General features: G+C 43.0%; 1 protein-coding gene across 1 annotated transcript in view; it reads left to right on the forward strand.

The window, feature by feature from the left end:
* The window catches only part of GLP2R (glucagon like peptide 2 receptor), a 41,384-nt gene extending 40,120 nt beyond the window's left edge, over window positions 1–1,264 (forward strand). Inside the window, exon 14 of the mRNA XM_068655215.1 lies at window positions 207–1,264. Coding sequence (XP_068511316.1) covers window positions 207–545 — 339 coding nt within the window. The 3' untranslated portion in view covers window positions 546–1,264. The remainder of the gene's footprint in view (window positions 1–206) is intronic.
* Window positions 1,265–14,191: the final 12,927 nt, after the last annotated feature.

Here is a 14,191-nt window from a genome sequence, read left to right on the forward strand (position 1 = left end):
TCCTTTACACACATATCAGGATCACAGTATATAAAATTATAGAGAGAGATTCAGGGGCTACAAAAACCTCAAAAGCTGTGAGGTGACACCCAAAGGGGCAAAAACACTTCCACAATCCCTCTCATTTTATGATTAGTGTTTGGATTAGCAGACTGTGGGTGGTTACAAGTCATCACCATGGACGCACTTTTTTCTTCTTCCCCCAGGTGAAAGCAGAACTCCAGAAACAGTGGTCCCGCTTCCTGCTGGCAGACCCCTTTGGTTGTAAACTCTGCTTTCTTGGAGAAAACATAAAATACCTCAGGAAATGTTCACAGAAACAGAAAAAAAAGCACCCCAACAGCAAACACTTGTGCTTGGAGGAGAGTGAGCCCTGGGGCATGCAGCTCCAGCAGGTTCTGGCAAACCAGAGGACAGATCAATGCTCAGAGCCAGGCTGTAGGCTTCCATCTCATCTGCGGGCAAGTGTGTCAGACAGCAGTGAAGGAGAAGTCACCACTGGAGAGACAACTGAGGAAGTGGTCTTCGAAGAAAGTGAGATTTAGAAAGCAGTCCACTGACAGCACCTATCAACAGCCATGGTATTTTGAAAGAGCCTCTTCTTTCATCTCCAGGCTGTACAGACCTCTGACATGCTTAATGCAAAGAGAAAGCAGACGTATTACTTGCTAGCAGTTAATACCCCAAATGTCCCTGTTTTCTTAATCTGAGAAAAATCTGAATGTTCCTAACCTGTGCAGCCAGGGTAGAAGAGGCTCATTGGATCAAACAAATCCTTTGGGTCTACTAGTCTAGATGATAAATGATGATAAGAGACGTACACAGGGGAGCAAGATATATGCTGAAAATGAACAGATTCTGGTCATTGTGTCCCCTATCAGCTTCATCCATACATGTCCACCATTCTATTCACATAATAGAGAAGTCGTTAGTTATTTGTTTCTCTCTCTCTCTCTCTCTCTCTTTTTTTTTTTTTTTTTAGCTGTATATTTCATAGAGATACTTGATTAGAAGACTTTTTCTCTCTGCCAACTGAAATCATTCCCCATCTCAAAAAATCAGTTTCAGGTCAACCCAGATACGTTTTATTTAAGCAACATGGAATAATTTATATATAAAGAAAGCTCAGGATGAAACAAACTTTTGCTTGTCTGTTTAAACTTCTTACCTTACAGTTAGTGCTGGAAAAGCCATTATGAAATGAAAGACCAAAAAGGTTTTGTTCTTTTTTTTTAAATGCCCAAATGAAACATTTTGACACACATTTTTGTTTTATTTTTGTTTTTGCTGTTTTATGACACAAGCCACGCACTGTGATGCATTTTCAGGTTTGCTCTACCTGTCCTGCAGATATCCTTTATGATTTGGCCCAAATAATGACATTTATGTCATTGGGGGAAATGGGCTGCTTCCAACTTCTCCCTGAAGTACCCAAAATGGATAATGGATAATGAAAAAATGTTGATTATTACATATAGCTCACCTGGAGACCTGAATAATTCAGTTTTTTTAACATTCAATCAGTCTGCAAGTCTTTCAGTATGTCAAGCCACTTGACATACTGAAAGAAGAAAAGGAAAAGGCAAAATAAAGATCAGCAGACAATATTTACCTACAATATAAGTGCATACCCCAGGCACAAACACATGTAATTACCTAGCTCACATCTAGTTACATAGCATTTGTTATGATTATTTCCTGTGCTTTACTGGCAAACGCTCTAAGTGCTAGCATATGTCATAAAAACAGATGATCTTTTACAGTCTTAATGATTCTATGATTATACGAAAACATCAAATATCACCTAAAAATTTTTCAGGGCTGCTCATGGACTCCATTCTCCCACCACTCCTTCTTTCCACCAGGTGCCAACAATGTAGCTGCCCTAGCTTTTCCTGTGTCTGCATCTCCCCATGGTGCAGCTTTGTCCTTAGATCTCCACTGACAGCTTTACAAATGGCATTTTTCTGAGATAAGCCGCCTATGACTTTGATGTGTTGTTTGAGCAGACTCAGTTTATGAAGCTTATGTAACTTAGTAATGCTTTTTGAAGTATTTGTCAGTCTGCAGGTGTTCAGACCTGTAAATATTACCATCTGTGACATTCTACTTTCTTGCAGAGACCATATAAATTCATTGACTAACACTAGATCAAGACTATGTTTTAACAAAAATATTTCTGGTACTTTTAGAAAAGCATTTCTTTTACATTTTTATCAGTGTTAAGAATTTAGCCTCTTTAATCAATACAAGGCTGTATGTTTAGATAAAATATTAATTAAAAGTAAATATTAAAACGTTTTGAAAATATATATTTAGTTTTTAAAGCTTTTTACTAGAACATCCACTTTGTTTATATAACATTTTATTGCAATGGATCACAAGCACCAGACACTACATATCTTCTGATGCCTTTTCCAATTTAAAAATGACTGATTTCTCCCAGAGACATTAAGATATTTAAAAGCTTTAAGTGCTTTAGGATACATTTTACTTGGGAGCTAATAATGTAAAAATTGTAAGAACTTTGTTATCTCTCAGCAAAATACCTTTTATTTTAAAGCATTTTTGTGGTCAAAACTAACAAACAGTTTTCTATGCTCTCAACAGCAGGCTCTGGTGAGTTGTGTTTTCTCCTCTCCCTTGATGGAGAAGGACTCTTTACTAGGGTAGATAACTATAGGACAAGGGGGAATGGTCTTTAAAAGAGGCTAGATTTAGATTAGACTTTAGGAGGAAATTCAATGTAAGGATAGTGAGACACTGGAACAGATTGCCAAGAGAAGTGGATGCCCCATCCCTAGAGGTGTTCAAGGCCAGGTTGGATGGAGCCTTTGCCAACCTAGCATCCTTGTCTCTATTGGCAGGGGGGTTGGACCTCTTTAAAGTCCCTTCCAACCAGAGCCATTCCATGATTCTATGATTATGTGCATGATCTTTTTGCCTTTTTTAGTTTATAAAAATCAACTATTTTTGCATATGTAGGCCCTGGAGGCCAAGTAAAAACCATCTTCATGTGAGTTCCTTCAGAAAACATGTTTTTAAGTATATAAATTAACAAGTTTCATCATCAAAAATATAGCTTTATTTATTGTATCAGTAAAGTATAAAAGTTGTTAAATATGGATGGCCACACACATGATGTATCTTTACAGAAATATTACAAGCGCCTCAATTTTAAACAAAACATCAAGCAGTTTAGAAGACAGCAACAGACTGGAAATTTTCAACATTTTAAAAGAGTCAGCTGCTTTCCTCTTAGGTTTAGATGTAAAGTTTAGGAATATGGTTTAGTGAGGACTGTTAGTGTTAGGTCAGAGGTTGGACTCGATGATCTTGAGGTCTCTTCCAACCTAGAAATTCTGTGATTCTGTGATTCTGTCTGAGAAGCTCTGCAGCTAGGTCCTGCCTGGAATCCATCTCCCATCCCTTGTGGAGTTCTGAGGCTGCCAGAGGGATGCTGCAGCCAGAGAAGGTGGCAAAAGGAGCTGTACCAGACCCTTTGGGTGGGAGACAAAAGCCAGACAACTAGCCAGGCTTCCTACAAGCAGACAGATTGGAGACACAGAAAACTGTTTAGAAATGCCTTGGGATAAAGGACAAGAAATGTGATCTTGCGCTGATGAAAAAAGAGGTGCAGGAGATAGATCGATATGAATTAGTGTTTCTTTGTGATTAATATTTTGTGTAAATTATTTCATTTGCACATAGGTTAATTATAAGGTAACATAGTGATCATCCAGAAATTTATGTTTGGGCAGACCTAGTAATAGGGTTTTTCTCTTATTAAATCCACCTTTACTCTCCAGGTTACTATTGTCTTCATCTTACCAGAAAGACAGATGTGAGCTAAAGACTTCTTCCTCCTTGGTGAGAGAGGCCATCCTCCTATTGTCCTGCTGAGTGTGGTCTCTGCTGTGTCAGTAAAGTAAAGTCAAGTAAAGCAATTGGAATATTCATGGTCAGGACATAGAGACAACCAATGACAAAGCCTGACTCCCACAATTTGGAAGTTGTCTTATACAAGGATTTTGTTTTCCATCAAAACTTGTGGATCAGGCCCAGTCAGCATGGGTTTATGAAAGGCAGGTCCTGCTTGACAAACCTGATCTTCTATGACAAAGTGACGCGCTTGGTGAATGAGGGAAAGGCTGTGGATGTGGTCTACCTTGACTTCAGTAAGGCTTTTGACACCGTTTCCCACAACATTCTCCTCAAGAAACTGGCTGCTCATGGCTTGGGCTGGCTTACGCTTCGTTGGGTTAGAAACTGGCTGGATAGCCGGGCCCAAAGAGTTGTGGTGAATGGAGTCAAATCCAGTTGGAGGCCGGTCACTAGTGGCGTCCCCCAGGGCTCAGTACTAGGGTCAGTCCTCTTTAATATCTTTATTGATGATCTGGACAAGGGCATTGAGTGCACCCTCAGTAAGTTCGCAGATGACACCAAGCTAGGCGCATGTGTCGATCTGCTTGAGGGCAGGAAGGCTCTGCAGGAGGATCTGGGTAGGCTGGACCAATGGGCTGAGGTCAACTGCATGAAGTTCAACAAGGCCAAGTGCCGGGTCCTGCACCTGGGGCGCAACAACCCCAAGCAGAGCTACAGGCTGGGAGATGAGTGGTTGGAAAGCTGCCAGGCAGAGAAGGACCTGGGAGTGATGGTGGACAGTTGGCTGAATATGAGCCAGCAGTGTGCTCAGGTGGCCAAGAAGGCCAACAGCATCCTGGCTTGTATCAGAAACAGTGTGGCCAGCAGGGCTAGGGAAGTGATTGTCCCTCTGTACTCGGCTCTGGTGAGGCCACACCTCGAGTACTGTGTTCACTTTTGGGCCCCTCGCTACAAGAAGGACATCGAGGTGCTCGAGCGAGTCCAGAGAAGGGCGACCAAGCTGGTGAAGGGCCTGGAGAACAAGTCCTACGAGGAGCGGCTGAAGGAGCTGGGCTTGTTCAGCCTGGAGAAGAGGAGGCTCAGGGGCGACCGTATCGCTCTCTACAGGTACCTTAAAGGAGGCTGTAGCGAGGTGGGGGTTGGTCTGTTCTCCCACTTGCCTGGTGACAGGACGAGGGAGAATGGGCTAAAGTTGTGCCAGGGGAGTTTTAGGTTAGATGTTAGGAAGAACTTTACTGAAAGTGTTATTAGGCATTGGAACGGGCTTCCCAGGGAAGTGGTTGAGTCACTATCCCTGGAGGTCTTTAAAAGACATTTAGATGTAAAGCTTAGTGATATGGTGGAGGATTTGTTAGTGTTAGGTCAGAGGTTGGACTCAATGATCTTGAGGTCTCTTCCAACCTAGAAATTCTGTGATTCTGTGAAAAAGAATAAATAAATAAAACAGAATCTCAAGCCCAGATTTGCCTGTGGGGTTCATCAGAGCTCTCCCACTAGATGTATTGTGGTAACTGATCTGGTTCATATGAATAAGGTTTATGTAGTTGTCGTGGTTTAACCCGGCCGGCAGCTAAACACCACACAGACGTTCGCTCATTCTCCTCCCTCCCTCTCTGGGACGGGGGAGAGAAATGAAACGTGAAGCCCATGAGTTGAGATAAAGACAGTTTAATAAGACAGGAAAATAATAATAACAATAATAATAATAATACAATGATGATAATAGTACTACTACTAATAATGTGTACAAACAAGTGATGCACAATGCAATTGCTCACCACCCGCTGACTGATGCCCAGCCTAACCCCGAGCAGTCCAGCCCCCCTCTCCCAGCTAGCCACCCCTATATATTGTTTAGCATGACGTCAGATGGGATGGAATACCCCTTTGGCTAGTTTGGGTCACCTGTCCTGGGTCTGTCCCCTCCCAGCTCTTGCTGCACCCCCAGCCTGCCCGTTGGCAGGACAGAGCAAGAAGCTGAGATGTCCTTGGCTCAGTATAAGCACTGCTCTGCAACAATTAAAACGTCGGGGTGTTATCAGCACTCTTCTCATCCTAAGCCAAAACATAGCATTCTTCCAGCTACTAGGAAGAAAATTAACTCTGTTCTAACTGAAACCAGGACAGTAGTCTTAACAATCTCTTGTGAGAAATGCGTTTGTTTGTGTTTTTTTTTTTTTTTTTTTAATATGTTTTACTACAGATAAAATACAATCTTCCAGACACAATGGCTCCTTCTATGGCCTGAGATGTCAACTATGTGCTAATTATAAATGTGCACTCAGGTTCTTTGTTTAAGTATATTACTTCTGCATATCAGGATCTGTTTTTCAAAGGTTCATACAGTAAAGCACAAAGACCCCAGTCTAGAACACCCTTGTTATTTGCCATTTGTGCCTTGAAATCAGTAACACGGGATTGGATTTTTGAAATAGAGAATAAATCTGGCAGATTAAAAGAGATGTACCGGTGTATTGGGTTTACTTGACAAGGTTTAGGTAGCAGGGGCCTGCAGGTGTGGCCTCTGTGAGAAGAGTCCAGAAGTTGCCTCATGTCAGATCAAGCCAGTTCCAGACGGCTCCAAAAGGGACCTGCTACAGGCTAGAGCTGAGGCAAGATGCAACATTAGTTGTGCCTCTCTGAAAGTGTATTTAAGAAAGGGAAAATAATGTGCTGCGCAACAGCACCTGGGAGAGTGAGGAATGAGAAACAGCCCTGCAGATACCAAGGTCAGTGAAGAAGGAGGGCAGAAGGTGCTCCAGGTGCCAGAGCTGAAGTTTCCCTGTGGCCTGTGGAGAAGACCATGATGGAGCTGGCTGTCCCCCTGTGGCCCATGGGTCCCACATGGAGCAGTTACAGAATCACAGAATTTCTAGGTTGGAAGAGACCTCAAGATCATCGAGTCCAACCTCTAACCTAACACTAACAGTCCCCACTAAACCATATCCCTAAGCTCTACATCTAAACGTCTTTTAAAGACTTCCAGGGATGGTGACTCCACCACTTCCCTGGGCAGCCTGTTCCAGTGTCTAACAACCCTTTCAGTAAAGAAGTTCTTCCTAACATCTAACCTAAAACTCCCCTGGCACAACTTTAGCCCATTCCCCCTCATCCTGTCACCAGGCACGTGGGAGAACAGGCCAACCCCCACCTCACTACAGCCTCCTTTAAGGTATCTGTAGAGAGCAATGAGGTCGCCCCTGAGCCTCCTCTTCTCCAGGCTGAACAAGCCCAGCTCCTTCAGTCCTCGTAGGACTTGTTCTCCAGGCCCTTCACCAGCTTGGTCGCCCTTCTCTGGACCCGCTCAAGCACCTCGATGTCCTTCTTGTAGCGAGGGGCCCAAAACTGAACACAGTACTCGAGGTGCGGCCTCACCAGAGCCAAGTACAGGGGGACGATCACCTCCCTAGCACTGCTGGTCACACTGTTTCTGATACAAGCCAGGATGCCGTTGGCCTTCTTGGCCACCTGAGCACACTGCTGGCTCATATTCAGCCAACTGTCCACCATCACTCCCAGGTCCTTCTCTGCCTGGCAGAGAAGTTCTCCACACTGCAACCCATGGAGGAGCCCCTGGTGGAGCAGGTGGATGTGGCCTGGATGAGGCTGCGGCCCATGGAGAGCCCTCGCAGGAGCAGGCCCCGGGCCGGAGCTGCAGCCTGTGGACATCCCACGCATCAGGGGACCTAGGGAGAGCTGCCACTCATGGGGGACCCATGTTGGAGCAGTTCTTGAAGAGCTGCTGCCTGTGGGAAGTCCATGTAGGATCAGTTTGGGAAGGATGGAATCCCATGGGAGGGTCCTGACATAGCTGGGGCAGAGAGTGACCATGGAGGAGTGGTGGAGACGAAGTGCTGGGGACTGACTGTAGGCCCAATTGCCCATAACCCCATGCCTCTCGAGGGGGAGAAGGTAGAAGAGGGTGGACTGGGGGAAGGTGTTTGTAGTTTGTAGGTAGTTTCTCACTGCTCTAATCTGTTAGTGATGGGCAATAAATTATATTAATCTCCCTTATTGAGTCTGTCTTGCCTGTGATGGCAATTGGTGAGTGATTTCCCTGTCCTTATCCCTTGAGCACTTTTCTACTGTATTTGGCCCTTTTCTTTTAAGGAAGGGAAGTGAGAGACTGGCTATGGTGGAGTTAGCTGCCCAGCAAGGTAAAACCACCACTGTTCTGTCATGCTTGATGTCCTCACTTCCCAAGGCACCAAATAAAAGTGAAGTAAAACTAAGTCCCACATGCAACACCTCATTACATTCTATGAAAAAAAAAAAAAAAGCCAATTTGCAGAGGTCTGGATTCTGTGAGACACTACAGTGCTACTGTTTTGTTCCAGTGCAAACACGAGTCAATATAACAACCACTATTTTTTTAAAGAGATAAAAGACAAATTTAATAAAAAAGATAAAGTATGCTATGACAACCTGTCATAACTACATAACTACAGTTATGATTGTTTACAGCCCTCTTCCCAACAGGACACTGAAGTTGGAATAGGAGGAGAATGGTCTATCTTAGCTACTAATCAGACTATGCAACAGTGGCAAATTGATATCCCTATATCTCCAGCTTCAAGTGCAGGAGAACAAAATGGTGATGTTGTACTTCTGTGTCCCTGTGAACATTCTATATAGCTGTGCCTAATACCAGAACTGGAAGAAGAAAAGCCCTACCAAAAGGCATGTGCCATCCTTAGCAGTCTTGATCTTCATGAGTGTTTAGACTTTGGTGGAAATTGAAGATGTGTGACAAGCGGTACAACAGCAGTACGAGAAACACCAAACATGGCACGCATCTTCAGTAGGTCATAGTCCACAACTGCCAGGGCATCATCCCCTCACCTCAGGCTTGATGTCATGTTCATCTGCATGGCAGATCAGATCACTTCCAGCTTGACTACACTGTGCTTTACAACCTATTGTCTCTTAGTCCATTTCTCTGATTCCCTTCAGCACCAGCATTTGGTAGTACTGGCAAGTCAAAGTCTGTTTACTGGCATTGGCAACCTGATGACAAGAGCTGCATTTAGGTACTTCTGGTGTCCTCAGTTCACCAGCTGTCTACTGGGCTAATGTCAGTTTGTGTCTACCATAGCAGTTCTTACTTGCCTCTCTACTCAGGCATTCCCATCTGACACTTCAGGTAAGGAACTGCAGACCACAGGAACCATCAGGAGAAAAAGCAACCTAAATAATGTGCTAGGAATTATTGGAAAAGAAGTATACAGCATTATGTTAACCTCAGTGCACCTACACCTTAATACCTTGTCCTTTTCTGGTCTTCCCAATTGGAGAGGATACATCAGAACTAGGTCAGGCAGAAAACAGAAGAGTCTGGGGACCAGAACTGCTCACCTTGAGGAAAAAATGGCTGGGGCAAGAGGAAAGGAATATGATGGTGAGATATCAGATCATGTGGACTACAGAAGGCAAGTAGCTGTCTCTTCCATACAAGAACTAAGATAATAAACTAACTTGGTGAGGTGCAGATTACATCATTGTGCTTTGCAGCTGTTTTCTTCGTAATGTTATGGGAAGTTTATAAAAATCAGAAGTAAAATCATGGAAGAAAAAAGTCTGCCAAAGGCTGTTTAAATGCAAAACTGCACAACTGGGAAAGAGAGTCCCTAAACAGAGATCACTGGGGCTCACAGTGTAATCTGGGAAAGTATCACAATGTATTTCAATATAAAGCTTTCATCTAATATATCCCACCTGAGAAACCAGTATTTCCTGGTCACCGTCCAAGCCAAGATACTGGGCTACATGGAAATTTTGGCCTAATGCAAATGTTTACTCTTCAAAGACTTGAGAGGTAAGTTATTTGTAATTTGTTTCAGCAATAGGGAACAGTGGGAAAAAACAAAGAGCTGAAAGAACTAAAAAAAGGAATTGACTACGTATGTCCTTCCATGTAAGCACCACAGTAACTAAGCAGTTAATTATACATCTGGAACAAGTATTTGCTAAAATCTGTAGGCATTTTAATGATAATGTGAACATGAAACATTACTGGGAAATGTGAGCAGTGCTAGAGAGTTGTCCTGACCCAACGCTGACATTTTTTCACCTTAACTGAAGAAACATCCAGTAACCTTTCTCCCCTTTAAATATGCTTACCAGAATCTGAAAAGGCATTTAGGGAGAGCTTCTGAACTGTGTTCCTGTGAGCAGAGAATGGTCATTGTTGCCACACTGCAAACTTTAAATACATGTAAGCAGTTGATGCAAAAAGAGAGTTCTACTCTCTTCCAGCAAACAGAGCCAAATGACACAGTCTTAAAGTATATGCTAGGCCTACAAAAAATCATAGAACTGTAAATGAAATGACTATAATTTATGCTATAGCTCCGGGAGACAGAGTGTTCACTTCTTGGCTTTATAAAACAGCAAGTCAAAATAAAATTGGAGCTAGAAGTTTTCATCATGTACTTTCAGGGACTTGTAAAAAAAACAGTGCAAACAGACCATACCACATTAACCAATGAAGCTAGACTGTTTATCCCTACAATAAATACTTCACTGGTGCATGTTTGTAATTTCTTCTTTAATTTGTATAAAGGACTGAGACAGTAATTTAGACAAGGAAGAATTTTTGAGTAAGAAATGTGACATTAGTATTTCTGTGGTTTGTCTCAAGATAGAAGAACCTGACTGCCAAAACTTCACTCATGTATGAGGTCAGATTCACTGTAAGGCATACAAACAGCCTTCCTTGGGCTTGGCTTGACTTTCAGATCTGAAACTGCCATTGTTTTTAATAGAACTATTAGAAATGGTAGTTGGTAGCTGTGTAGCACACCAGGAAATGTTACTAGAGCTAAAAAAACATGAAACCATTTGCATCAATTTGGCACATGGTTTTGCCCCTTAAGAAGGGCCTCACAAAAGGCATGTGTCACTATAAGCTGTGAGAGTTCACAAAAACTTTTAGCCAATTTTGGTTATAGAAGTTTAACCTTTGTTTGAGTCACACTGGTAGACTGCTCCTATTCAATGGTCTTGTCTGAATTCCTCCATGAGCAGTGCAAATCACCATGAGAACCTCTGACCTTCTTCAAACAGATTTTTTTCTCTGTCCATTGTAAGCCTCGCAGAGCACAGTTGTCTCTTCCTGTGTTACATGCAGTGACCAACATAGATGGATGCAGACAGGTCCAACAGATCATTGCCTGTCAGGCCCCCTAAGTGCACCAATAGGACTTAACTGCCCTGACCAGCCTGACATGGACGTCCTCTGTCCACAGTTCAAGGAGTACCATTTAAGTTCAAGGCTGAGCTATGTTTTAGGTGTCTGACCTATGCTATAGGTGCAGCTGTTTCCAGACCTGTCTCCAGCTTTGTCTCTTGAATGGACCTCAGACCCATGTTGTAGCCTCATATCCTAGTCCTGTGCCTAAGCTCATCTCCTATCACACTTGACCAAAGTCCTTGGGTGGGCCTTGGTCCTGATTCATGAACTCATCTTGCCTTAGGGTGTTGATGCACCACATTACCAGCACCCTACTTCTTTCAAGCTTTTCAGAGCTGTGCCCTGGTGACAGCTGTGCTCACTGAGGGCTCTGCCTGTGCTGTGATCTGGGGCCAGCACAAGAAGGGTTTGGGGCTGTTAGAGCAGGTCCAGGGGAGGGGAGGTTAGAGCAGGTGGGGAGGTTAGAGCAGGTCCAGGGGAGGTTAGAAGGAAATTCTTATCTCAGAAGGTGGTGAGGTACTGCAACAGGTTGTCCAGAGAGGTTATGGACGCCTCATCCATGGAGGTCTTCAAGAATAGGTGAGCAACCTATCTAGTGGGTAGTGTCTTTGTCTATGGCAGGGGGGTTGGAACTAGGTGATCTTTAAGGTCCTTTGCAACCTGAGCCGTTCTATGATTCTATGGTCACTTTGCTCCTGGTTTGTTTCACACTCATGGAGTAGCCCTGCTCTTCCTGCTTCTTGACACCACTGCTGAGCATATTTTTCATATTTCATTGGGAAACATGACTATTTGTGATGAGTATATGTGAAACATTAGAAGATGTAAGAAGCAACTCCATTAGGGTGACACCAAGGAAAATGACTACACAGCAGGGGATTGTGTGGTCCCTTTCCAAACCTGGCATCCTGTCCTCCAACTGGCAGGCAGAGGTACTGAGTGCTTTCATGCTCCCACGATTGTAGTTTCCCATGGTATAAAAGTTCATTACTACTTCTCCTTAGCTGCAGGTTATACCCTACCCCTTAAGCAAAGAATCTTTTGCAGATCCACCACTGCCCTGCCCTGGAAGGTTTTAAGTCCAACAAACTTCCTTTGCCTGGAAAAATACAGTCCTGTCAAGGATTGCAGATTTGGGTTGACTTAATGCTGGAAGTGTGGTATGTAATGTGGCTGCAAGTGTGGTGTTGTCCTCTGATGACTATACTTGACATCAAGGTCATATGCAAAGAAAAGGAACCAGTTAGAAATATGTCACATCTGTCACCTCTTTCCTTTTTCCATTCCAAATCAGGATACATTGCAAGCATGAGTTAATACAACAACGAAGCCAGGTATTAGAAAGCAATCAGCTGACACATTTGTGGGCAAGACATAACAGCTTTTTATTCTGCCAGGCCTGTGTCTGCACATGCTCCATCACCAGTCCTGACAGCAGACCTGGTAATATTCAATGCAGTTGCAGTTTTCTAAGTACACTCAAATCTGAAACCCTGTAAGGCAAAAAGAGAGACACACTGACATCTTGTGTAAGACAGAAACATGCACTCCAAAAAAAAAAAAAACAAAATCTGCACTCTAAAGGCAGAAATGGCATTGAACTGTGAGGGAAAGCAAAAGGGCCCTAACAAATAATTCTGGGGTTCTTCCTCAGGTAGTAAATTGCATGAAGGGAAATAGTCTATGGAAAACCTATGCCAGACATAACTCCACCTCCTGTATTTTAAAAATAAACACCTAGCAGCAGTTTTCCTTATGTTCATGAGAAATAGCAGGATCATTTTCCATGATATTCTTAGATATATTTATTATGCTAAATAGATTTAAACTTAATCCTAAGTAGATTGTTTGTTTCTCTGTTTGTCTCTATCACTATTCTTTTAATTAGTCAAGCACCTGGGGTGTTTCTTGTCTAACAAAAACAGAGCCCGTGCCTCTCAATCTGAACTTTTCAGATCTCATATGTAAAACAGATCAGCACAGATCAGGTGTAAATGCACATACACAGAACAAGACTCTGCTACATTCACCTATGGGGCAGAAGCGATGGGTGGAAGGGTTTTGCTGGGGCACATCATGTTTTAACAAAAAAATCCAAGCAAAACTGAGGCTATGAGTTTTGCCACATTACTGAAACTCACAATTTCTACTTCTTTCTGCTCTGTTGTCAGTGATAGCAATCCTTATATAGCCAGGGGAAGGGTGCACAAGCATGTACCTGGTGGTGCTTCCTTCAGACTCCTGCCTTGGTCCATATAGCTGTAGGACCTTCTATGACCAGGGGCTGAATCTCTGTATTAAGCAATGCTTGGAGTAAGATCTTTCTCACAGCAACTAGATCTGTTTCAGAGCAGTGCAAACTTCTGACATCATTCTGACGCATAAGGATTTGCAATTTGACTGTGCAGCCTGAGAGGAATTACCACCTTTCACTTGATCTGTTAGTTAACTTAAATGCCTCTAGCAGGAAGGATTTGGGGGTAAGACAAGCCTTCCTGACTTGTTTAGACTTTGCGTGAAGGAGGGAAACCCACAACTGCAGGGCACAAAAAAAGAGAGGGGAAATACAGATACATTTGAAAACTAATACAGGCTGGGAAGAGACATGAAGAGCTCTTGAGAGGAAGGCTACACATCCCTTCAGCTGAGTTAGTAGTGGGCATTTAAATTAAGCCTTTAGCTTCTAGGCTACAAACTATGGTGCAAAACCCCAAAACGTGCATATGAAAAGAGTTGTTTATTTCTACAGCATGCAACTAGTACAAGGTTGATGTCTCACAAATACAACACAGTTAGTGAAATTTACCTTGGTTGCTGTTCAGTTCTACTAACCTACTGACTACTCATTTTTTATCACACGAGTCAAAAATAAGTACACCTCATGAAGGACTTGAGAACACTTACTTCAAAGCAGGAAATAATTACTGAACATTCTTCAGAGTCCAGACCAATATAAGTAAGTAAGCACCATGGTACAATGCTTTTTGTCTGACCATTTGGTAGAGTGGGATTATATTGATAAAAGATTAACTTTGCTTTTATCTGCAGAAGCATTGCTGGGGCTCTAGACACTCCCAAGATTTGGCTGTTTGGAAGTTGTGGATGGTATGAGTA

This window comes from Anas acuta, chromosome 18, assembly GCF_963932015.1.
Source record: "Anas acuta chromosome 18, bAnaAcu1.1, whole genome shotgun sequence".
NCBI lineage: Eukaryota > Metazoa > Chordata > Aves > Anseriformes > Anatidae > Anas > Anas acuta.